Raw genomic sequence first — 26,370 nt, 5'->3', positions numbered from 1 at the left:
ATTTTTGAAAAGATCTATTGAGTTATTTTAGAGACAGAAAGAGAGTGTGTCCTTGAAACTGGGAAGGAGTGGCAGAGGGAGAAGGAGAATCTCAAGATTCCATGCCCAGTGCAGAGCCCCACAGTGGGGCTTGATACCATGACTGAGACCCAGCCCAGCCGAACCGAGTCAGATGTTCAACTGACTGCCAACATCCAGGAGCCCCAAGTCTAACACAGAATTCTAAGTTAAAATGACTTTCCTTCAGAGTTGTCTTCTTACTTTCATGATACTGATATTTGCTTCTTCCACAGTGTTGTTTTAATTCGTAGACTGGTTCAAATTGGAATACTGCCTTTCAGTTCTGGATAATTTTTTTTTTTTTTAACTTTTTCAGTAACTACACTATCTTCACTGTCTGCTCATGGTTTCTGAAACTCATCTGATTTGGATTATATGACTAGCAAGTTCTTAAAAATACTAATGCACGGTTTGCTGAAAAAACTATAAAGTGAACATCCATAAACCTTCTGGTCAAGACAGACACTTCCAGCAACCCCAAATCCCCAAGAGATGAGTAATAGTTAAGCCACAGTGCTGTTCAAATGCTAGTCAGACCTACAATCCTGTCCTCAGAAGAGCTGGTAGAGACAATGAGCGCTCACTCTGTACTCTCCATCACTCACAGCCTCCACCCCAAACCCCCAGAGAAAACCATTCTCTTGATCTCTATGATCACTTTCTTCTGTTTCCTTATGCTTTTCCTACTTATTTATGCAACCTTAAATAAAATTCCAAAATATATCCCTTGTTGTCTGAACCAAATTTAACCCTGAAAATATCCTAAATCACCAATGTTCAGATAGAGGGAACCTTTATTTCATTATTTTAAATGGGGAAAGTAGTAATGCTATCCAGTCTCTAGTCCATTTCTCTGAGAATCACCAAAATACTTAAATACTAAACACTTAAATAATCCACAAGTGGTTTCTGCATAACCCAAACATTTAAAACATGAATTACCAAAAAAAGCTAAAAACACCCACAAACCACGAATTATCTAATTATTTAGAAGTCACTGGTACGTCTGTGTGCTATGCCAAGAACACTGCCAAGTGTAGAACAGTGCTGTTCCAAATGCTACTCTGCAAACCACAAAGTCCCATAAAGAGACAGTGAACTTAGGCCAGACTGCACAACCACCATGTCTCTAAGCACACTGCTTAAGGTAGAGGGCTCTTGCCAAAGTAAGTAAACAGCACCCAGTACACGCTGTGGCAGGCCCCTTGTAGGACCATGGTCCAGTAACAAACTGTTTTTGGAATGGCTCTAGTCCACATTTTGAATTGCATGATTATTGAGGACATGAATGATGTCTTCTGTCTATACTGCAATGAACACGATAGAAGAGAAATAAACAGTAACATAAAAATACAAAATATGGGGCGCCTGGGTGGCTCAGTGGGTTGGGCTTCTGCCTTCAGCTCAGGTCATGATCTCAGGGTCCTGGGATCAAGCCCTGAATCGGGCTCTTTGGTCAGCAGGGAGCCTGCTTCTCTTCCTCTCTCTCTGCCTGCCTCTGTGCCTACTTGTGATCTCGGTCTGTCAAATAAATAAATAAAATCTTAAAAAAATAAATACAAAATATGTATACTATTTATTAATGAAGATACTGAAACGGATGAACAGAGGGTAACACAGAACCCCCAGGAAGACCTGCCATGGGGGCTAGAGAAGAGCTAGCTCAGGACCACAGCTCACCCTGTACTCTATGCTGCTCACCTAAACACAAGCAGACTGCCTGGGGCAAGGTTTGGATTTGGATGATAAATTATAGATGCTTCTGTAAGTTGTGATGGGGACTATTTCTGAGGGTTCAGATGGAGAGGGTTTCTCTCTCTTTTTTTTTTAAAAGATTGGTGGGAGGGTTGGGGAGTGTGGTCCTTGGGTTATCAAAGTCTTCGTCTTTTAAATTTTTTTTTAGACTAACAGCTGTTGTCTGTGGAACATGCTAGACCTGTCATAATAAGAGATTCATTCTTCCCTGTGAAAAAAGGGAGCTTATAGTGGGTGGGTGGAAAAAAGTCTAATCATAGATGGCCCCTCATATAGCTGTCTTTAGAGAGTGCAACGTTTTCAGTTATTAGATGAATGTGATAGAGCACTTTTGAGGAAAAAGCTGCGGCATCCTGCATGTACCCTGGATTAAGAGAAGAGCTTTATCTCTGCTGCTTCAGGCTGAGAAGAGGCAAGATAGGACAACCTACCTTGGTATAGTAAAACTTTTGATAAAGGCCTCCAGGGGCACCGGGGTGACTCAGACAGTTAAGTAACTGTCTTTGGCTCAGTTCGTGATCCCAGGGTCCTTGGGATTGAGGCCTAGGCCAGGCTCTCTGCTCAGTGGGGAGCCTGCTTCTCCCTCTCCCTCTGTCCCTCCCCGCACTGTACTTGGGCTCTCTCAAATAAATAGAATCTTAAAAACAAAACAAACTAAAGGCCTCCAGACAGAGGTCAATAAATGGTATTTTCTAGGATGGGGAGTTGGAGGGAAAGGAGGTGAGGAGAACATTTTTAGATTTTCAGGGTTACCACTGAAAATAAATGTGATGTACATGAGAGTACCTAGGTCATCAGCCAGGGTGACTTTTAACTACCTTTCTTTTGATCATCATTTAGCACATAGACAGAGGGAGAGTTAAAAATAACAAAATCACAGATATTCTCATCATCCATGCGTTAGACAGTATTTTTTGAACATGCCAGGTACTGAATCCTTGACATATTTTATTATTTACTCTTCATCATCACCTGGGTCCTTTCTAACTCTATAATGTAGCACCATCTTCCTTTAAAGGAAAATACAAAAAGACTTCCCTGCCGCCTTTTTTTTTTTTTTTTAATAAAGATTTTATTTATTTGTCAGAGAGCGCAAGCGAGCACAAGCAGGGGAAGCAGCAGACAGAGCAGGCAAGGGAGAAGTAGGCTCCCCCCACTGAGCAAGGAGCCCAATGTGGGACTTGATCCCAGGAGCCTGGGATCATGACCTGAGCCAAAGACAGGCACTTAACCACTGAGCTTCCTGGGCATCCCACGTTCCCTACCGTCTTAAGTGAGACTCTCCCCACTTACCATTGCTGAGAGAATCTGCGCTCCCAGGACTGTGCTGCCTGGAGACCAACTCGCTCCCTGTCTTCCTCATCTCTGTGTTTTCATTACATCGTCTTTTCCAGTAGTTGAGTTCTTCGCGATCAGATTCCTGACAGCGCCGGAGAACTGCCATGGAGCGCCTTGTCTTCTCTACCATTTCCATAATGCAATTCAGAGCCTAAGCCAGAGAGGAAATCAAGTAGAAGTAACATTAGGACTTTCAAATAACCAATACTGAAAATTAAGGATTGGTAATCTATAAAGAATGAAGGCTTCAGTATCTTACAGATTTAGCAATATCAAGCCTACATATGAAAGCCATGCTTAACAGCTTCTTTTTACTTATTTATTTAATCGGGGAGTGTGTGTGTGGGGGGGGGATCCTAAGCAGGCTCCATGCCCAGCACAGCCCCAGCATGAGGCTCGGTATCACAACCCTGATATCATGACCAGAGCCAAAATCAAAATCAAGAGAGGGACACTTAACTGAGTCACCCCTGCACCCCTTAACAGCTTTTAAACACCTTGTGTTTCCTTTCTGTCTATCTCTGTCAAATAAATAAAAATCTTGAAAAAAAACCAAAGTAACACTTTTTGGATTCTTCCAGTTGAAGGAACCAGAGTCTTTCACCACAATATAGTCCTTTCAACACTATGGGGAAACCACCTTCTCATCTGTTTTTGGAGAAGCACCATTTATTTGTATACATACTAGATCCTGTGATAAGCACCTTACATATTATAACCATCCTGCTGTGAATTTATTATTATTTTTTTAAGATTATATTTATTTGACAGAGAGGGACAGTGAGAGAGGGAACACAAGCAGGGGACACAGGAGAGAGAGACCGACATGGGGCTCAATCCCATAACTCTGGGATCATGACCCGAGCTAAAGCAGATGCTTAACAGCTAGGCCATCCAGATGTCCTTGTTGTGAATTTAAATAATACAGTATTCTTTTTTTAAGATATAAAAATTAAGGCAAGACTGTAAAAACAACTTGCCCATCACGCAAGGGTAGGAGTGGCAATGCTGGGACCTGAACTCACAAACCTGTTTTTAATCATTATCCTTTATGATTTTGCTTGGTCATATCCTGAAGTGATTACCCCACTACAAAGGTTTAGGAGTTACTCTTAGCTCTCTAGCTAGGGGAGTACCAGATAAATCAAATTTATTTTATTTTATTATTATTATTCTTTTTTTAAATAAGCTCTACACCCAACATAGGACTTGAGGGGCTTGAACTCACAACCCTGAAATCAAGTTGCATGCTCTACTGACTCAGCAAGCCAGGCACCCTGATAAATCAACTTTTTACTGCAGAGACACTGTGGTTCTGGTTAAGTTCACTTCAGGCTTATATACTCCATTATTATTGGTAATATTAAGAATTAAATGTTAATAGGAAATTATACACCGTTAAGAGTCGTACATGATCAAGATGTTTCCATTCATCAGCCCATTCTCTTTCTGTCAAACGGTGGTCTACCAACTCATCTTGATAGCCTCCATTTAGACCTGTTAGAAATTAGAGATTAAATTTGATGATAGAGGGAAGAATTCAATAAACAAAATTCTACCAAGTAAATACACACACATCCATACCAACTATGAGCACACTACTAGGGCAATGATTTACAGTGGTGTGTGGGACCCACAAAATGACATAAAACCACCATTAACAACAAAAAAATCATATTTAGAATATATAAAAAACCTGACAATCAATTATGAAAGACAAACAGCCCAAAAGAAAAACAGGCAAAAGAAACAAACACGTAAACCAGACAGAAAAGCACAGATGGCCCATAAACACATGAAGACATTCAAAGTTATAAGCAGTTACAGTGCAAATAAAATCGTCACTAAGATAGCATTCCATATCCATACACTGAAAAAAATTAAATTGTCAGGTAATACTAAATGTTGGCAAGGATGCAGCACAATGCAAATAAATAATTAGAATGGGTACAGTACAAACACTTGGAAACAACTTTGTATTACCAAAAAATATGTGTATTTTTAAGTAAGCTCTATGCTCAGCACGGGGCTTGAATTCACAACCCTCAGGATTAAGAGCTGCATGTTCTACTGACTAAGCCAGCCAGGCACCTCCCACAAAATATTTTTTGTATGGTTTTAATTTATAATGAAATTTGCAAGAATTGCAATGACTGTGTGGATCAAGGGTATACTCAATTAAGAGCTGTCCACTATTTTGAAAAATCCTGTCACATATGACATCACTGCTCAAAGTCTTAAAATCATTAGTATAACACAGCTGTTACCAGTCTTATTAATAGTGATCCAGTATCTCTGTAAGCACCTGCTTATTTTATCTTTTTGTGAACTCATGCCTAAGCACTAACATATTTTAATAATTTCTTATATATTATCCTCATGGGTCTAAGGATACAGTATCTCTAACTTTCATTTCAGGAGAGCAAAGGGAATGGGCTGCAATGTATTTGTTTAAAAAGGGGAGGGAGTAATTGGCTTGGTAAGAATTGAGAACTAGGGCATATGAGTTGAAGAGGACTAAGGAAAGTGAAGGAATCTGTAACCAGCCCAGAAGACAAATGGGTAAACCTAAAACAAATCACGAAGAAAGAGTACTGAAGATCTTTCACATAAAACATTTCAAGATTTAAAAAAAAAAAAAAAAAGTTCTTCTAGAATTGTTAGAAATTAAAGGAAAATCTGACCACAATGCAGTTACAGCTAGATTTCAGCACATTTCTTTCTCAAAAAGTAATGGATCAAACTAGGTAAAAAGTATGTATGAATACAGAAGAATTCAACAGCAAGCCCTGTTTTTAACAGAAAAAGAGGGACATAGGAGAAAAGGGATTGGACAACCTAGAACAGCTGCAAAGGGAGGCGCCAAAGCGTATCAGCAATGTTGCCAAGCTTTGGGCATCAGATAGCTGGGTCAGAATCTTGTCTCTAGCACTCACTCTAGCTATGAGATTTTGGCCACAGTTCCTTTACCTCTCATCTCTAAAAAAGGGCTAACAACTGCATGGGACTATGAGGACTGCACGAGATAAGGTCCATATGATGGGCATATATTGCAATCTAAGCCATACTTATAAATGCTGGCAGCTGAGACTATGGTCATGGCCCTCGCCATTCAGCTACCACTGCATGAAGCCAGAGTCCTACTACGATATGATACAGAGGATACATGCCTCTGAAAGGTGCTAGCGAGCTGAGCTGAGCCTAAGTCCAAATGGGGACAAGCAAATGTGCTGCAATTTTTTTACTCCATGGGGTACCCCACAAATGAAATGCAGGGAAAACTCCAGAAGTTAGTAGCCCTTTGGTTCTCTGCTCTGACACCTGTTCAGCAGTTACTACAAGGAAACCTTCTATAGTAAACTTATATGAGGACATGACAGTAAGCTTTGTTCAAAACTGATCTTGGGTAATGTTTGTTTTTTGCTTCTTCCTAAATTTAATGGTTGCTGAGAATGCATATGCCAGGCATTCCAAATGTAACAATGACCCAGCACAAGCAGCAGTATCATCTCTATTTTAGAAACTAATAACCCGAGGTTCAGAGAACCTACGCAACTTGCATAAGATCACACAGCCAACCAGGATGCAGACCCAAGATTTAAATTGAGATATGGCTCACCTCCTGACCTAACCATCCATGCACTCTCACTTTCAAGACCACATATTTTGTATCTTTGTTTAATTTTAAGAACACTTTACTCTGAAATAAATCCAGATTTACAAATTGCAAAAACAGCATAACAAATTCTCATATATCCTTCATCCAGATTTCCAAAACCCTAATATTTTAGCTCATTTGTTTCAACATTCTCTAGTTTTTTGCACCCTGAGTATAAATGATACCTTTTCATTCTTAAATATTTCATTATGTATTTCCTAAAATGCATTTAATCCCAGGTCTACCGTAAAGGATAATAGCAACAAGGTCACAACAACTCTAATATTTCTTTTTTATGTACAATACTGTTTTATCTTTTCAGTGGAAAAAAGCAACGATTGTATCATTTTGCTTTATAACTGTGAGGAGGACAGAAACCCAAAGATTCAACATGAATTTAAAGCATTACCACACTGCTCAAGTCACTTACTAAGACTGTGGTGTCTCTCACGAACTTCGCGGTGTTCTAGCATCTTGTTGGGCTCACGATACAGGTGTGAAGTTGCAATATCTTCTAAGGTATAGTGCTGGAGAGGTGGAGGAGTAGGATGGAACTGGCCCCCAGGATTCATGAGGGGCACAGGGAGGGCAGGACTGTGCCGGGGAGCAGGGCTAATGGTGCACACTCTCTTGGCGGGAGGCTCGGGAGGAATTGTGTCTCTTTCAAAACTGTTCTCTTCCCTCCTGTAAAGAACCGAAAGTATCTGAGCCCATCAACAACTGTTCATGCAAAAATGTCTTAAGCACCGTTTTGTGTTATGTATAGTCCTGTGCACTTTCACAAACAGGAAGATAATAAAGAAAGGTGTGACATAAGGCATGAATGGAAATTTCTCCAGGGTCCAGGCAGATAAACTGTGATTTATTCCAGCATGAAAAGAGAGGTTATCAGGCAGAAACACCTCAACCTCATGAAGCAAAGGAAAGATTATAGCATTTTCTTATGTGGCAGGATACAGAGGATTATGAGCTCAACTATGTTCAGAAACATTTCGAGGTCAAATTTGCTGCTCTGGACATCCATTTTTTGGAAAGAAACAATTCTTCACAGGGGAGGAAAATGGTTCACGTAATACACTTGGGAATCAGTACAGTTTCCAGTCATTTTCCTTCAATTTTCACAATGCATTACATTTTCCACTGTGTTAAAATATTACTTCCTTAAATAACACTTTCAGACACTCATAGTGGAATTTCCAGAATAAATTAATACAATTTCAATCATCAAAATAAAGGGGATTCATTAGCAAGCATCAATTATTAATTGTTATACTTTATTATTAGATTTCACACATCAGAAAAAAAATGCCTTGGTCTTTTTTTTCTTTCTTTTCTCTTAAAGATTTTATTTATTCATTTGACAGAGAGAGATAGCGAGAGAGAGAGAAGGAGCAGCAGGAGCAGCAGGCAGAGGGGGAGGGAGAAGCAGGCTCCCTGCTGGGCAAGAAGCCTGAGGTGGGGATGGATCCCAGGACCCTGGGATCATGATCTAAGCTGAAGGCATCTGCTCAACTGACTGAGCCCCCTTGGGGGACCCAGACTGTATTTCTTATGGTTCTGGAGCAGTGGACCCATAGAATGCCTTAGAGTGGAGTCTCGCAGCCAAGGTGTACATAGTCATCTGAAGTTTTTGAAAAATACTTGTGTCTGGAAGCTACACCTACAGATCTGAGAAACACTCTGCGATCAGACGTTGGGACAAAGCAAAACTAACCCTAGAAATTCTGCATCCATACCTACATATAATCGCAGTAATCAAATTCTCTTTCTTTTGCAAGCAAAGGGGAAGCTCAAGGTAATTCTAGAAAAGCAAGGACAACAAAGCACTTCTCTGCTCACCTTTCTGGACTGGGCCTCTTTCCGTTTCCATGCACTTCCATGAGCAGCTCAGAAGAATCAGCAGGCGACGCAATACTTGTGTTGAGCAGAAGGTGTTCATGCTGAGCCAGGTACTGGGATGGGGTCTGCTTGGCAGCTCGGGCGCAGTGCAGCAGTTCCCGCTGCAGCAGGGGCAGATTGGCCTTGAAAAGAAGAGGCAGGGGCTGGAAGGCAGTTTTCCAGGTGTTGGGCCCTACACCACAGGGCTCAGCACCTGAAAAGGCTTTAACAAATAAGATAAAACAAGACAAAACCCCTTCTTCTCTCCTTGACAGCGTGATTTTTATATACCTATGAGTAAAGTGACATCTCTAATACTGAACTTGAACTATTGGTTAACTTGTCTTTTTCCCCCACAAGATGTAAAGCCCCTAAAGGGGACAACGGGGCTTTGTTTACCTTTGTGACCTAGTACAGAATCAAAGCTCAATGAAGGTTTGTTGAACAGAGTAAGTTAAAAATTTATGTATCTGGGGGGCAACGGGCTGACTCGGTTGGCAGAGCATGCAACTCCTGATCTCAGGGTCAAGAGTTCAAGACTGATGTTGGATGTGGAACCAACTTAAAAGAAAAAAAAAAGTTTAAATATGTATTTCTGAAGAGGTCAGCTAGAGAATTAGTACTATCTACACAGGGGTAGGAGGAATTCTCTCTTTCCTCTATCACTAAGTCCTGGTCTCTCTCTTTCAAAGTCCAACCCAACACTGATAGCACCGGTCAACCTTCCTTTCATGTTCTCTATGACGGCGATCAGGGAACTCTGGAAGCAGTAATTACTCTGGCATGGTAGGAAATGGGGTTTTAAAGGAAGTATTGGGAGTGATGGAAATGGAGGCAATGAGCACCAGACGAGACCCTGAGTATGCACAGGTGACCCACGGGCAAAATCTGTTTCTTAGTGTGGCACCCTAGGTGGACAGGCTTTCTTATTTTGTAAAAGAATAATTAACTATATACTGATTATACTTTCTTCTCAAACTTAGAAAAGCTTTAATGGGGACAAATCATGTAAAAAAACCCTATACATCTATAAACTTCACTCTAAGTCCTTCATATGTAAAATGTACTTTTCCTATATTCCTTTTATTAAAAGAAAATTATATTATTATATATTATTATTATAATTTTCTTCCCAAATTTAATAATAATTCAGACTGAGCCCATAATAGAAGTCTTCATCTCAAGGAACAGATAACAAATAAAAGGAGAATTTTAATAGATGCAAGTAGTCACTCCTTCACCAAGGGTTAATTTAGCAGGCAACATAATTAGTCACTGTTTTAAAGCAGAAATAAATTGACAAAATCCAAATGTTAGCCAAAGAGCTGCCATAACAACCTACCTCATGCTGTTTTCCAAAATAAGAGTTAAGAATAGGGAATTTGACAATATAAAACACTTATTTTTAAGTCTGTTCTATAACCTCAATCTTGTAGCAACTATATAAAAAGAAAATAATAAAAATAAAATTAAAAAAAAAAAACACAACACCATTTCAGATCTTTGTATCGGTGACATGTGCCCTTTGATTAATTTTTTAAAATGTTAAATCCTTTTTTTAAAGATTTTTATTTTTTTGACAGAGAGAGAGAGAGATCATAAGTAGGCAGAGAGGGAAGCAGGCTCCCTGCTGAGCAGAGAGCCTGATGCAGGGCTCAATACTAGGACCCTGAGATCATGAGTGGAAGGCGAAGGCAAAGACTTAATCCACTGAGACACCCAGGCGCCCCTAATTATTTCCTATTAACAAAAATTTCACAAATCTTTCTTGGTTCTATAGTCTTAAGGGGGATAATGGTCTATTAGCTCTGACATAGAGCAAAGACACCAGACAGAACGAGCACAGCTGTTTTAGGGCGGCACTACAGACTGCTCGGAGAGGCAAGGCTTCAATCCTATCAGAACAGAGGCACACAATGCCTGGGCACCTGACACCTACGAATTTCCTGTTTATTTGCTACACTCTAATTTTAAATCGTTCTTTCTTTCTTTCCTTCTTTCTTTCTTTTTTTTTGGTGAGAGAGAGACAGTGTGCAAGCAGGGGGAGAAACAAAGGAAGATCAAGGATCAAGGATCAAGCCCTAAATTGGGTTAGGGCTTGATCTCAGGACCCCAACATCAAAACCTGAGCTGAAATCAAGAGTCCTTCAATTGACTGAGCCACCCAGGCACCCCTCATCTAATTTTGAAAGATTTAGGGATGCCTCGGTGGTTTAGTTGGTTGAGCGTCTGCCTTCAGCTCGGGTCAAGATCCCAGGGTCCTGGGAGCGTTGAGCACTTTGCTCAGCAGGGAGCCTGCTTCTCCCTCTGCCTGCAGCTCCCCTTGCTTGTACTCTTACTCTCTGGCAAATAAATAAAATATTTATAAAATAATAATTTTACAATACTTTAAAAAAAAGACTTAAGAAACTATCATACTTTAGTAACACGACATATCTTTTTCATGCATATGTACACACACACACACACACACACACAGTTTTTCTTTAAGATTTTTTGATTTGAGAGAGTGTGCATGAGTAGGGTAGAGGGTAGGAAGGAGAAGGAGAAGCAGACTCCCTGCTGAGCAGGGAGCCCAACGAAGGGCTCAACCCCGGCCCAAGATCACGACCTGATCCAAAGGGCAGATGCTTAACTGAATGAACCTCCCTCCCAAGCGCCCCACTGTTATGTATTTTTAAAAGATTTTATTTTTAAGTAATCTCTACACCCAAAACATGGGGCTTGAACCCACCACCTCAAGATCCAGAGCTGCATGCTCCCCCAACGGAACCAGCCAGGTGCCCCTACGCTATTATATTTTTTTAAGGAAGTGAAGGTAAAAGCAGGTAAAAGGGGTATATTTTATGGCCAGATGTTTTAGGTGTTGAGTCAAGATGCAAAACTGAAGATATTATGTGGTTAACTCATATATAAGAGAGAAAACAAAATTTCTACACTGTATTGACAAAAGCTGAACAACATAAACCACAGAATGTAATTTTTGTAACATTAGTCTACTGCTACTAAAAAGAATGGAATTCATTTTGTTGGGGGGTTGAAGATAAAACATTTACGTTAATTGGGGCTTAGAGTTGTGTTCCCTATCACAAACTGATTATAAGTGTTCATTCATTAAAACTATTCTCTTTTAAAGATTTTATTTATTTATTTGACAGAAAGACAAAGACCACAAGTAGGCAGAAGGTCAGGCAGAAAGAGAGGGGGAAGCAGGCTACCCACTGGGCAGAAAGCCCAATGCAGAGTTCAATCCCAGGACCCTGAGATCATGACCTGAGCCGTGAAGACAGAGGCTTAACCCACTGAACCACCCAGGTGCCCTAATAAAACTATTCTTCTTAGGGTACATGGCTGGCTCAGTCAGGAGACCATCTGATCTTGATCTCAGGATGGTGAGTTTAAGTTCTACCTTGGGCATAGAATTTAAAAACATTCTCCTTTCCGGAGCTATATGCAGTGAGCTGGATTTGGGTCACAGGTTTCCAAACTATGCTTGGTCTAGAGCACACTGGTATCTGACTCTTGTCTTTCACTGCCTTTTAGTTACTTTGTATCTTGGTAAATTATTGATAGGAGTGCAAAATACTTGTTATCTATGGATATGCATATTATGTCCAGTAGAGATTAAACTGACTTCCTCTGCCCACTCTATAGAAGCCAGTTTTACTTCTGTTTGCCCATTCATATTAATAATACTGACCTGGAGGGAACCTGGGTGGCTCAGCTGGTTCAGTTCAGGTCATGATCTCAGAGTCCTAGGACTGAGCCCTGCAATGGGCTCCCTGCTCAACAGGGAGTCTGCTTCTCCCTTTCCCTTCTGCAGCCACCCCTACCCCCTGCTTGACCCCTCTGCTGCTTTCTCTAATAAATAAACAAACATTAAAAATAAACAGATTTTTTTAAAAAAAGATTTTATTTATTTGTTTGACAGAGAGAGATTACAAGTAGGCAGAGAGGCAGGCAGAGAGAGAGGAGGAAGCAGGCTCCCTGCTGAGCAGAGAGCCCGATGCGGGACTCGATCCCAGGACCCTGAGATCATGACCTGAGCCGAAGGCAGCGGCTTAACCCACTGAGCCACCCAGGCGCCCCAAAAATAAACAGATTTTTAAAATTTTCCTTTTTAAAGATTTTATTTATTTGACAGATCGAGATCACAAGTAGGTGGAGAGAGAGAAGGGAAGCAGGCTCCCCGCCGAACAGAGCGCCCAATGTGGGACTTGATCCTGGGACCGTGGGATCATGACCTGAGCTGAAGGCAGAGGCTTTAACCCACTGAGCCACCCAGGTGCCCCTAGATATAAATTTAATACTGCCTTATTTGTCAGAGAGCTGTAACAAGTCTGAACAATGTCTCCCAAAACTTATGTTCTAGGGAACACAAATTTCAGAGGATGTGATCAGAAGCTAGTCTGCTGTTGAGGAGACAGCAACACTGCCTTCCCACACACTTTCTGTACTCAGGTCGAGTGGGAATTCTAAGTCCTCTCCTTTGTCTGATAGCCTCCTCTCAGAAAATACACACGCTTCAACCTCTGGCCACGAACAGAAGATTTAGTGTCCAGTTATTTTCCCTGCTAAGAGCCCAGTTTCCACAGCATCCCCACACTCACCTCCAGCCCAATCATTTACTACCCCCACCTATTCCTGTGTTACCAGCAGTGGCCACATAAGGACCATGAAAAGCTAAAGGCTTTTGCAATTCTCATCTCACCACATTTAAGTAAGGCTTACTATCTATGGACCACTCACATTTCTCCAGCAGACTGAAATAAAATAAAGATATGAAAATACAGTAAGCCACCCTGGGATCACAGAACAGGGATCAGCAGCAGATTTTGAGGAAAAGCTAAACATAAATTACATTCAGTAATTATCTTGTTAACAATTACCTTGAGGAATGGAATCACAAAAGGACGAAGAGGAAAGTTTGTCGCCTCTTGGAGCTTGCAATGGAATTCTTCAATTGTTACTGTTGAATTCTGAAAAGATAAATCACACTGTCAACTTGTAAAACTGGATACTGTCCCACCAGTATAAATCTAATTATGCTAAACCATTTTAAATCAAGGAAATGGGTTATTCCAAGAACACTACTGTAAACTCAGATCCTTCCCAAAGGTTAATCAAATTCTGTCTCCTTTATGAAGAAATCTGGTCTCATTAATTTTCTTTTCTCCAGTAACCCAAAACTAAATTCTCTTCTGCATTCAGCAGCAGCCCAGGGGGCAGAATAGGCTATTCCCTTCCTCTCTATTCCTGCATGAAGAGAGGCACTCAGGTCCCTTGTATTAAGGAGTTCAGGGCAAGTTACTTCAGGTCCAAAAAACTAACCCTACAAAGATCCCAGATCGAACAATCCTGAATGAGTCTAGGGTATCAACTTCTTATGAAGTTCACTTCTTCATTGGTTCTGCCCTCCTGCTAGCATCAGTTTCCTAAATTCCCTAAATAGAAGTTTAAAAGACCAAACAAAGAACAATAGGTACCTTCTACCTTCAAACGATCTGCTTGCATATTAGAGTACCCCAAAACAGACAAACTCCATACTGGGAAGATTTTAGTTTCCAGTAAAGTCATTAGCACTTCCCTTGTATTTTTTCAAAAGTGTAGTTTTTTTTTTTTTTTTTAAGTAGGGTCCATGCCCAGTGTGGCGGCTGAACTCACAACATGGAGATCAAGACTTAAATGCAGAGATCAAGAGCTGGACACTTAACTAAACCACCCCTACACCCCAACAAAAGCCTAGCTTTAAATAAGATTCTCAGGGGCACCTGGGTGACTCAGTCGTTGGGCATCTGCCTTTGACTCAGGTCATGATCCCAGGGTCCTGGGATGGGCCCCCATGTTGGCTCCCTGCTCAGTGGGAAGCCTGCCTCCCCCTCCCCGGCTTCCCCTGCTTGTGTTCCCTCTCTTCCTGCCTCTCTCTGTGTCAAATAAATAAATAAAATTAAAAAAAAAAAAAAAAGGAAGAAAGAAAGAAAGAAAAAGATTCTCAGCTCCTTTGCTACGGGGAATGTATGAATAAAAAGACTTTTATCGAAGTTCACTAAATATTTTAATCTGAATTCCTTAAAATACAGTATAATAACAAGTTAAAAAGAAAACTGAGCATTGGGGCACCTGGGTGCGCAGTGGGTTAAAGCCTCTGCCTTCAGCTCAGGTCATGATCCCAGGGTCCTGTGATCGAGCCCTGCATCGGGCTCTCTGCTCAGCAGGGAGCTTGTTTCTCCCTCTCTCTCTCTCTGCCTGCCTCTCTGCCTGCTTGTGATCTCTGTCAAATGAATAAATAAATTCTTTAAAAAAAAAAAAAACCCTATGTTAAAAAAAAAAAAAAGAACAAAAACAAAACAAAACAAAACACCTGAGCATTAATCTGAATTCTTGCTTCCCCGAAAAAACAACAAGCAACTCTAGGGACTTATTTATCTTTTTAAGACTTTTATTTATTTATTTGACAGCGAGAGGTCACAAGTAGGCAGAGAGGCAGGCAGAAAGAGAGGGGAAGCAGGCTCCCTGTTGAGCAAAGCCCAATGTGGGGCTCGATCCCAGGACCTTGAGATCATGACCTGAGCCGAAGGCAGCGGCTTTAACCCACTGAGCCACCCAGGCACCCTCTAGGGATTTATTAAAATTATCGAAAGTTCAAAGATGCAGTAAGAACAACATAAATTGGGCGCCTGGGTGGCTCAGTGGGTTAAGCCGCTGCCTTCGGCTCAGGTCATGATCTCAGGGTCCTGGGATCGAGTCCCGCATCGGGCTCTCTGCTCAGCAGGGAGCCTGTTTCCTCCTCTCTCTCTCTGCCTGCCTCTCTGCCTACTTGTGATCTCTCTCTGTCAAATAAATAAATAAAATCTTTAAAAAAAAAAAAAAAAGAACAACATAAATTATTTATCAGTACAATACTGCCTTTTTTTTTTTTTTTAAGATTTTATTTATTTGAGAGAGAGAGAGAGAGAGAGAGAGAGACATCACAAGTAGGCAGAGAGGCAGGCAGAGAGAGAGAAGCAGGCTCCCCGCAAAGCAGAGAGCCCGATGCGGACTCGATCCCAGGACCCTGGGACCATGACCTGAGCTGAAGGCAGAGGCTTTAACCCACTGAGCTACCCAGGAGCCCTACAATACTGCTTCTTAACAATAAGAAGTAGAAAGCATATAGGTCGACTACCAGTAAACTGCATTTAAAAATTATGGTAGAGGAGTGCCTGGGTGGTATAGTCAGTTAAGCATCTGACTCTTGGTTTCGGCTGGGTCATGATCTTGGGAGTCATGGCATCAAGCCATGTGTTGCATGAAGTCTGCTTAAGACTCTCCTTTTAAAATAAATCAATCTTACAAAAAAAAAAATTATGGTACAGTCATGTATCAGTACATTAAGGAAGGGGGGACAGATTTGTATGCATTAATAAGGAAAGGCGTCCATAACATACTGTTAAATGAAAAACCAGAAAAAGAACAATATGCTTTTCTATAAGCCATTTATGAAAATAACACACACACATTTATATGTTGTTGGTTTTTTTTAAAAGACTCTTTAATTTACTCTGGTTTCTCTTCAGATCGCATAAATCTTTCGCCTTTTACTAAAAGACTCTTTAATTTTATTTGACAAGACAGAGTACAAGCAGGAGGAGTGGCAGGGAGAGGGAGAGGGAGATGCAGGCTCCCCACTGAGCAGGGAGCCCAACGTGGGGCTCGATCCCAGGACCCTAGGATCATGACCTTGCTGAAGGCAGATATGCAACTGACTGTGCCACCCAGGCGCCCCTATATGGGCTTTAAAGTGCCTGGAAAGAAAATTATAATAGCAATTATTTCTGGATATGAAATTATGTTGGATTACCCAAATATATCATATTAATATTCAGTAAAAAATAAAAATATTTCCTTTTAGGGAGAAAGTATATCAATTTAACCATGCTAAATGAAAATATTTGAAGTGTACGTCATTCGACACTAAGAGAATTTATTTTTTAGAAGACTTATTTATGAGAGAGAGAGAAAGAGTGTGTGAGCTGGGGGGCAGTGGGGCAGAGGGAGAGGGGAAGCAGACTCCCCACTGAATGCAGAGCACCGTGCAGATGGATTTCGCAACCCTGACATCATGACCTGAGCACAAAGGGTCGGAAGCTTAACAGACTGAGCCACTCAGGTGCCTGCCACACACCAAGATTCTTTTAGAATTTAACTCATTTTGTTTTAAGTACATGACATTTCTACAATGCAACCAAAGGTATGGCTAATCAGATATAAGAAGAACATTCTTTTCCTACTGCATTGAGTGCAATCAGGCCACTAAAAGTAGACACAAATAGAGTAAATATATGAAAAAGATTGTATGACTGATTTTTAAAATTTCTTGTGGATGGGAAAGGGAAAGAATGAGCTGTGTGGTGAGATGAACAGTGACTAAGGCCACAGAAACAGACTCAGGATTATATATACAGTAGATGCAGGACAATCCTCTACGAAGAATGGTAAGCCACTGTTCCATTATCTTTCCCTCGCCTTCAGTCATTTATAAGAGCATGGTTTTTTGTTTTTTTTTTTTTTAAATTTTGTTTGACAGAGAAAGAGAGCACAAGTAGGCAGAGTGGCAGGTAGAGGGAGAGGGACTGAGCAAGGTGCCCAGTGGAGGACTCAATCCCAGGACGTTGGGATCATGACCTGAGTCAAAGGCTGATGCTTAACCAACTGAGTCATCCAGGCATCCCAGCATGGTTTTTTTTTTTTAACTCCTGGTGTAGCAGGAAAACAGACAAGCAAGCTATTCATTACAGATTCATTGATACATATGTGAGCAGGAGACTACTGGCACACAGAGAAGACATGCCTGAATCAGACATAGGGGAACAAGAAGTGTCCACCCTAAGAAGTGAAAATGTAGCCCTGGAAAAGATGCTTCTCACAGAGCAAAGAATGTAAAATGTCAGGGAATCTGGTCTCTGGATCACAAGGGCAAGACCTAAGGTGGTCTTAGAAGACAACGGGTATACATAGGCCACTAAGTAACATTTATCTTTTAAAATTCTGAGATAAATACCACCACAGGAAGTTGTAAAAACAATAGAGAGGTTCCCCACTGGTTACATTTTCTGTACCTGAAATGGATTATCACTGAGGGAAAAACACTGGTGGAATGTGTATATAATTCTCTGTTACTTTAGTGTACATTGTGTATTCCATGTAATCACCATGGCAGTCAAGATACGAAGTGGAGAGGCGCCTGAGTGGCTCAACTGGCTAAGTGTCCGCCTTCGGCTCAGGTTGTGAGCTCGGCATCCGGCTCTCTGCTTAGCAGGTAGTCTGCTTCTCCCTCTCCCTCTGCTACTCCTCCTGCTCCCCTGCTTATGCTCTCACTTTCTCTCAAATAAATAAATAATTACTTAAAAAGATACGGAAGTGTAGAAACCTGGTCTGCCTTTATGCTGTCTGGTTTAGAATATAATTGTCTTAAATATTTCCTTTACACACACACACACACACACACACACACACACACAGCCCACATCACAGACAATGTCGTAAATTTGCTTCAACCACCACAGTTCAGCAAACTCAAGAAGGAAAATCTACCGTACTGACTTTTATTTTTGGTCTTTCCACTTATCCTTCATCTACTGTGATATTTCAAGATTGCTTCTTTTTGGGAGCCTGGGTGGCTCGGTCAGTTAAGCTGCTGCCTTCTGCTCAGGTCATAACCCCAGGGTCCTGCATTCGAGTGCCACATTGGACTCCTTGCTCAGCACTGAGCCTGCTTCTCCCTCTGCCTCTGCCTGCCACTCCCCTTACTTGTGCTCTCTCAAAAATTTGAAAAACTTAAAAAAAAAAAAAAAAAAGATCGCTTCTTTTCTCATTTTCTTTCTACTTCAGGATCTTCTTTAAGCCACTCTTTTAGGGGAGGTCTGCTTAGACACAATTTCTCTTAGTTTCACTTCAACTAAGAATATTTTGATCACTCCAGAAGTGTATTTTTGATGTATTAGTATTGTGCGTTGACAGTTCTTTTCTTTCAGCATTTAAAAAATGCCACTGTCACTAGAACTTTTCTTTTATAGGTTAAGAGTTTCCTTCTTGCTGCTTTCAAGATTTTGTCCTTGGGGAGGGGGGGGATCTTATTTGAGATTTGTGTTGCTTTTTTCAATCTATAGATTTAGGTTTTTGTCAAATTCCAGCAAATTCAGTCATTATTTCAGCCCTCTACTTTCTTCTGTCCTACTGTGACTCAGATCTTGTTTTATTCTTTTAGGTCCCTGAGGTTGTGTTCATTTTATTTTAAGCTCTTTTCACTCTACTGCAAAGAATATTAATTATTTTCCATTGTTTTTCCTCTCCATTTTACTGTTGAGTCCACTGCTGTTTTTAATTTATCTTATTTTTGTTCTAAAATTTCCACTTACTTTTTTCTGTCTTTTTATTTTTTAATCTGCAGAGTCTTTGTATTTTTTCATTTGTGTTCATAATTCTCACTGGAGCATTTTATGATGCTGTGCAAACATCTGTGTCAGCTTAGTTGATTTCTGTGGATTGGCTGTTTTTCTTTGTTGTTGTTGTTTTATTCCAGTTGAGATGGTCTTGGTACTTTGTATGGTAAGTCATTTTCTACTGTATCCTGAACATTTTGGGTTCTATGTTATAAGACTCTGGATCTTATCTCTGACTTCTGTCTTGGAATCCTCCTCTGATACTTGCACCACTGGAAAAAGGAGAATCCTTTTTAGGGTATAATCCCAGGTTCTCCACTCAGCCTCTATTGATTTGGAGAGGTGAAGAAAGATACATTATTGCTGGCAAGGGGTAGGAGTTTGGGTTCCCCAATGGGCCTCTGATGGGAAAGGGAAGGCTATATCCATTACTGCAGTTCTTCCTAAGGTATTAGCTGCCATAATGCACATATTGTCTGTAAGATTTTTATCTTATCTGGTTGCTTCTTTCTTGATCCTCTGGCAGGAAAAAGGGTTTTCGTTATTGTTGTATAGTTTGTGCTCTTAAGTGTTTCTGGGTTACTAGCTTTTACAGACCACAGTTGTGGATGTATGATGAAAACGGGGAACTTAGAGAACTCACTGCTAAGTACTACCTTGGGTCACAAGGTCACTAGCGCATCTGTTACCTTTCAGAGTCTTCATTATTTTTTGTTTTCTATATACTGTTCAAGATTTCTTGCTCTATTTGTCAGGAGGAATATGAAGAACTATACCTTCAAATTGTGCCTTGATATTTCATGACCATGTCATATCCAACTGAAATGATGTACTGCAATTTACATAGGATTTTACAGAACATTTAGCTGGTTTCAATTTTTTTTGGGGGGGGGGTCATTATAAATACTGTTGAACCAATGATCTTCGTGTACAATGATTATTTTCTTTCTTTTTTTTTCAAAGATTTTATTTATTTATTTGACAGAGAAAGAGAGATCACAAGTAGGCGGGGGTTGGGGGGTGGGAGGGGAGCAGGCTCCCTGCTGAGCAGAGAGCCTGACACAGGGCTCCATCCCAGGACCCTGAGATCATGACCTGAGCAGAAGGCAGAGGCTTAACCAACTGAGCCACCCAGGTGCCCCTACAATGATATTTTCTTAGGATGAATTTCATAGTGAGGAAATATTTAGTCAGAGAACTACCTAGTTTAAGGTACATGGAATTTGCCGAACTGCCATCCAGAATGTGTAGTCTTCGTGGAATACGGAACATTCTCCTTTACTTTGCATTAGAAATTGAGCATGTTTGCCTGCTGGTACAGTTAGGGACTATCAGCACTCTACTTGTTACATACCAGAAATATAAAATTCACACAGGTGAACTATACTCCAGGTACTTAACAGTAGTCTTTTCTTACTTGCCTAATAAAGTCTCCTCCACATGGAACAACTGTTCCATTTACATCTGCCTGCCTAAATCTTAACCATACTTTTTAAAGATTTTTATTTATTTATTTGACAGACAGAGAACACAAGTAGGCAAAGAGGCAGGCAGAGAGAGAAGGGGGATGGGGAAGCAGGCTCCCTGCCGAGCAGAGAGCCCAATGTGGGGCTCGATCCCAGTACCCTGGGATGACGAGCCGAGCCGAAGGCAGAGTCTTTAACCCGCTGAGCTACTAAGGCGCCCCAAATGGGTATTATTTTAACGAACATTTCTTTTTCTGCATCTTCTCCAAATAAATTTATAGTTTCAGTAACAATTGCTCTAGACATTCTGAATATTTGTGACCCCTCAAAATCTGTAGGTTGAAACCTACAATTCTCCAATGTGTTCATATTTAGAGGTGGAGCCTTTGGAAGATGATTAGGTCACAAGGGCAGGGCTCATAGGAATGGCATTTGTGCCCTCACAAAAGAGACCCTGAAGGGCACCTGGGTGGCTTAGTTGATTAAGCATCTGCCTTTGGCTCATGATCCCAAGGTCCTGGGATCAAGCCTGCATCAGGCTCCCTGCTCAGCGGGAAACCTGCATCTCCCTCTCCCACTCCCCCTGCTTGTACTCACTCTGTCATAAATAAAAGAATTTTTTTTTTTTTTTTTAATAAGAGATGGAGCTTGAGAGATCTCCCTTGCTCCTTTGGCCCTGTGAGGACAAGACTGCCCTAAGAGTCAGGAGTAGGCTCTCACTGAATACAAAATCTATGGCACCACTTACCGACCTCCAGAACTATAAGGTAAATGACTATTGTTTATAACTCACCCCGTGTTTGGTATCTAACAGCCTGACTGGGTCACTAATCTTTATAAAAATGCCAGTATATGAGAGTATAAATTAGTATAACACACAGGAAAACCAATGGCCTTATATACTGAATTGGTATATAGGCATACCTTAAGAAATCCCAATTCCATTGTTCAGTGCGATGCTCGCACTGCAATTTAAGAATGCTTATAGCAGGGGCGCCTGGGTGGCTCAGTGGGTTAAAGCCTCTGCCTTCGGCTCAGGTCATGATCCCAGGGTCCTGGGATTGAGCCCCGCATCGGGCTCTCTGCTCAGCAGGGAGCCTGCTTCCTCCTCTCTCTCTGCCCGCCTCTCTGTCTACTTGTGATCTCTGTCCGTCAAATAAATAAATAAAATCCTTAAAAAAAAAAAAAAGAAAAGAAAAAAAGAATGCTTATAGCAACAATATTTACAATGGTGCTGTACAGAAAAGAGTTAATACAGCGGGTTTAAAACTGATAACCTAAGAAAAGGGTGCTTATAAGACTGGGCCACTGGCTGGCACCTATGAACTCAGCTGACCAACAGTTTCCCATATGGATATAAAAGCAATCCCTAACCAAAAAGTTAGAAGCATCCTAGGGATACAACAGAAGACGAATGGACAAGCAAAGTATCGACATGCACGCAATGGAGTATTTTCAGCCATAAGAAAGTAGAAACATCTGACAAACACTACAACATGGATGAAACTTTTTTTTTAAAACATTTATTTTATTTATTTGTCGGAGAGAAAGAGACAGCACAAGCACGGAGAAAACAGACAGAGGGAGAAGCAGACTCCCCTAACAGACTCCTTGATGAGTAGAAAGGTCGATTCGGGACTCTATCCCAGGACTCTGGGATCAGGACCTAGGCCAAAGGCAGCTGCTTAAATGACTGAGCCACCCAGGTGCCCCAACAAGGATGAACCCTGAGGACACTATGCTTGGTGAATAAGTCAGCTATAAAAAGACAAATACTGTATGATTCTACTTAAATGAGGTATCTACAGTAGTCAAGTATAATCTTGGTTCATGGGAACTAAGGATGTAAGAAAAGGGAGTTATTACTTAATGGCATGAAGTTTCAGTTTTGTCTGATTAGGAATTCTTGAGGTGGATAGTAGTGATGGTTGCACAAACATGGATACACTCATATCACTGAATTGCACTACTTAAAAATGGGTAATTTGGTAAAAAAAATTTTTTTTGAAGATTTTTATTTATTTATTTGAGAGAGAGAGCGAGAGAGGCGAGAAGGTCAGAGGGAGAAGCAGACTCCCCATGGAGCTGGGAGCCTGATGCGGGACTCGATCCCAGAACTCTGGGACCGTGACCTGAGCCAAAGGTGGTTGCTTAACCAACTGAGCCACCCAACACCCCGGTAAAATTTTTTACATGGATTTTTACCACCTACTAATGACACCATGAGAAAAATAACCCAAGCATGGCCACTTAAAGTAGATAATTGGCTATACCTACATATAAATACTTCTGTACTAATTTTTTTTATTTTTGAAAATGAGGTCCATCTTTTTTGTTTTTTAAAGATTTATTTATTTGAGAGAGTGAAAATGAGAGAGATCACAGAAGGAGCAGGAGAAGCTCTCCAATGAGCGGAGGGCCCAATGCAACACTCGAACCCAGAACCCTAGGATTATGACCTGAGCTGAACGCAGCTGCTTAACCAACTGAGCCACACAGGCGTCCTTATCATATTTTTATTATACTCTTACATTACCTTCAACCATAGGCTCACTTAAAGTAATCTGTTGCTAGAATGGTATGACATTCTGATGTGCAAGACCTTGCTTCCAATTAAACATTCAAACTCACTTTGATAGTTAAGTCCAATTTTGTTACTCTAGATGCATTAGTGTAAAATTGGACCAGAACAATTTTTCCCCCAAAACAAAACAAAAAACCACCCCCCGCAGCCCCTGGCCAAAATAAATCTTTCCTAACTGATAAAGGTGGCTGACTGTGCAGAGACTGTTTTTGCAAACAATGTGGGTTCTGCTGAATACTGATTTTCCTTCTGGAAATCTGAAATTTCAGTAGGTCCTGGCAAACAGTGCCTATGTACCCTAAGTCTCTAATAGGTTTCCCTAGGCAAAAACATCACACATATGTTGCTACATTTTCATTGCTGGGGAAGAGTGAGCTGTGTGATCACAGGACTCTGGGATCAGGACCTAGGCCAAAGGCAGCTGCTTAAATGACTGAGCCACCCAGGTGCCCCAACATGGACGAACCCTGCAGTTAGGAAGCCTGCAGATAGATTTCTCCAGATTCCATCAGTATGGAATCTCCTTTATGGATTCCTGGATCTCCTTTATAATCCAGCTGTGTAACTTTATGCTTACATAATGTAATAAATATTAGTTGTGAGTACAACTATATGCTAAATCCTATGAATTCATTTAACACATCTCAGAACCTGAGTGGTTCTGAGGTCCTGACACTGTATCAAAACTCAAATGCCAAGAGCGCCTGGGTGGCTCAGTGGGTTAAGCTGCTGCCTTCGGCTCACTCAGGTCATGATCTCAGGGTCCTGGGATCGAGTCCCACATTGGGCTCTCTGCTCAGTGGGGGAGCCTGCTTCCCTCTCTCTCTCTGTCAAATAGATAAATAAAATCTTTAAAAAAAAAAAAAAGAACTCAAACGCCAATGTGCATCAAGAGCAAAAAGTACAAACTGTGGCATATTCCTGTAATAAAATACCTATGAAAATGATACACCTCAGCTCTAAAATACAAAAGGGATTGAATCTGAAATTATGAAAAAGTAGTATTATGCCTTGTATGAAAGTTGACTCTTCTAAACTAAGACTGAGAAATCTTTTAAGGTGACAGTTCTCTTTATTAAGGTTTTTTTTTTTTTTTTTTAAAGATCTTATTTATTTATTTGACACAGAGAGAGCACAAGCAGGGGGAGTGGAAGCAAGAGAGGGAAAAGCAGGCCCCCCTCAGAGCAGGGAGCCCAATCCCAGGACACTGGGATCATGACCTGAGCCAAAGGCATACGCTTAACTGACTCAGACACCCAGGTGCCCAAAGGTTAGCAGTTCTTCAACTTCTAAACCTCAGACTCCCTCTAATTCATGTGGGTCATATATATCAATAATCCCAGTATTAAAAATTTAAAGTTGAGTACTTGAAAACTATCTTTTACTAATCCATTTCAAAATAATTTTATTTTCCCAAAAATGTAGTAAGAATGGCACTGTCATTACAGTTTTGCAAGTCTTTTTAATACCTAGGTTATGAAAAGACCCCTGCGAGAAGTTCTCCTATTTACTTCTGCATTTAATCCACTGTAACAACCTATATTATGCAGCTTCTAGAAAATTCCATGATATGCTTTACAGGATAAAGAAAGAATGAAAAGGTAAGTAACATCTTAGTACTATTATTTTTAATTTTTTTAGGTAGGCTGCATGCACAGTGAGGAGCCCAATGCAGGGCGAGATCAAGAATCAGATGCTTGGTTGAGCATCTGACTCTCAGTTTTGGCTCAGGTCCTGATCTCAAGGTTGTGAGATTGAGCCCTACACTGGGTTTTGAGATCAGTAGAGTCTTCTTCAGATTCTCTCTCCCTCTGTCCCTCCCATCAGGCTCTCTCTCTAAAATAAATAAATAAATAAATCTTAAAGAGTTGGGGGAAGAAAATAATTTTGACCTCCTGGACTTCCTGGAGAGGTCTGGGGAAATCCCAGGAGTCCCTGATTACAATGCAGCTACAACGTTAAGTACAATGTTAGTACTGTGACTTGTAAAGGTCAACATGCACGACCACAGGGTACTTTTTCAAGAAGTTATCTTGAAGAATTCAATTTACAAAAATACTTAACTGTCAGTACTTTCCTTATATACACTAAGAGTCAAACCCCACCCAAATATCTTATGTTAGAACATCATTACCTCACTCACTATAGTACACTGAAAATTCTAAAGAAAAGTCCATTTGCATGAGGAGCTGAAGAATGTAATCCTTTGATACTATTCAGACTATGAGACTTAAAATTTTATAAATTACTGTTCTGAAAATTAAACTCCCTGCTTTTCTTTTCTCTTAGGTTTGGAAACAATATGCTGGACCCTGAATAATATGCCAAATATATTGTTACAAAACCTTATATTAACTTGGTTGAACCTCAACAGCCTGTTGAAACTCAGTCTTTAGACAAATTCAAAGCTGCTTATTGGAATTAAATCAACACCCTAAGAAATAAGGTAAACATTCTAGATTTGTTTCTTGAATAAACACTGTTATCCATAATTGAAACCCACAGTTCTACACTTCCATACAAGTTACATAACTGTATTAGTCTGTAGATTTTGCCACGTTGCTACAGGTTTGCTGGCTGGGGCTCAGAGCCACATGCTTAAGTAGCTGTGGACAGCAACACTATACTTACCACCAGTGCTAGAACAAGAGTCCGCACCTTCTCCCCAATCTCAGGTGAGATGTCATTGCCAAACTGTTGCAGAGTGGTAAGGAAGCGTTTCAATTTGCTGAGCTGCCGAGCACCACAAGTGGCTGGCAATTGTTGATTTGTTAGTGCAGATGATGTGGAAGAGGCAGGACCATTGCTGAATCTCTGTGGTGGTGATGGGGCACCATTCAGGGTAGGAGGAGAATGGTTGATGCCATTGCTTACTATAAAAGAAAGCCAAAATGAAAGACTGTGTAAGTGCAAATCACATGGACCTTAGTTAATTTCGTCTTGTTTGCATTAACTGTCGTTTATTCATCTGAATTTTATAAAGCATATATTAAGATTATGTAAGAAACTGTTTCTGGGGGTGCCTGGGTGGCTCAGTGGGTTAAACCTCTGCCTTTGGCTCAGGTTATGATCCCAGTGTCCTAGGATCGAGCCCCGCATCGGGCTCTGCTCAGCGGAGAGCCTGCGTCTCCCTCTTTTCTCTGCCTGCCTCTCTGCCTACCTGTGATCTGTTTGTCAAATAAATAAATAAAATCTTTAAAAAAAAAGAAA

General features: G+C 40.8%; 1 protein-coding gene across 5 annotated transcripts in view; it reads right to left on the bottom strand.

The window, feature by feature from the left end:
- The window catches only part of CBFA2T2 (CBFA2/RUNX1 partner transcriptional co-repressor 2), a 166,590-nt gene that overhangs the window by 18,653 nt on the left and 121,567 nt on the right, over positions 1–26,370 (bottom strand). For all 5 annotated transcript variants that reach the window (XM_013053399.2, XM_013053400.2, XM_004746618.3 and 2 more), the window contains exons 3-8: positions 25,792–26,033; positions 13,579–13,668; positions 8,651–8,832; positions 7,242–7,495; positions 4,565–4,650; positions 3,109–3,304 (exon numbers count right to left, since the gene is read on the bottom strand). In XM_013053399.2, the coding sequence (XP_012908853.1) occupies positions 3,109–3,304; positions 4,565–4,650; positions 7,242–7,495; positions 8,651–8,832; positions 13,579–13,668; positions 25,792–26,033 (1,050 nt within the window). The remainder of the gene's footprint in view (positions 1–3,108; positions 3,305–4,564; positions 4,651–7,241; positions 7,496–8,650; positions 8,833–13,578; positions 13,669–25,791; positions 26,034–26,370) is intronic.

Source organism: Mustela putorius, unplaced genomic scaffold (genome assembly GCF_011764305.1).
Source record: "Mustela putorius furo isolate JIRA1106 unplaced genomic scaffold, ASM1176430v1.1 tig00000743_pilon_pilon_pilon, whole genome shotgun sequence".
Lineage (NCBI taxonomy): Eukaryota > Metazoa > Chordata > Mammalia > Carnivora > Mustelidae > Mustela > Mustela putorius.
The sequence above is the reverse complement of the archived record's forward strand: the minus strand, read 5'-3'. Positions and strand labels throughout refer to the sequence as shown.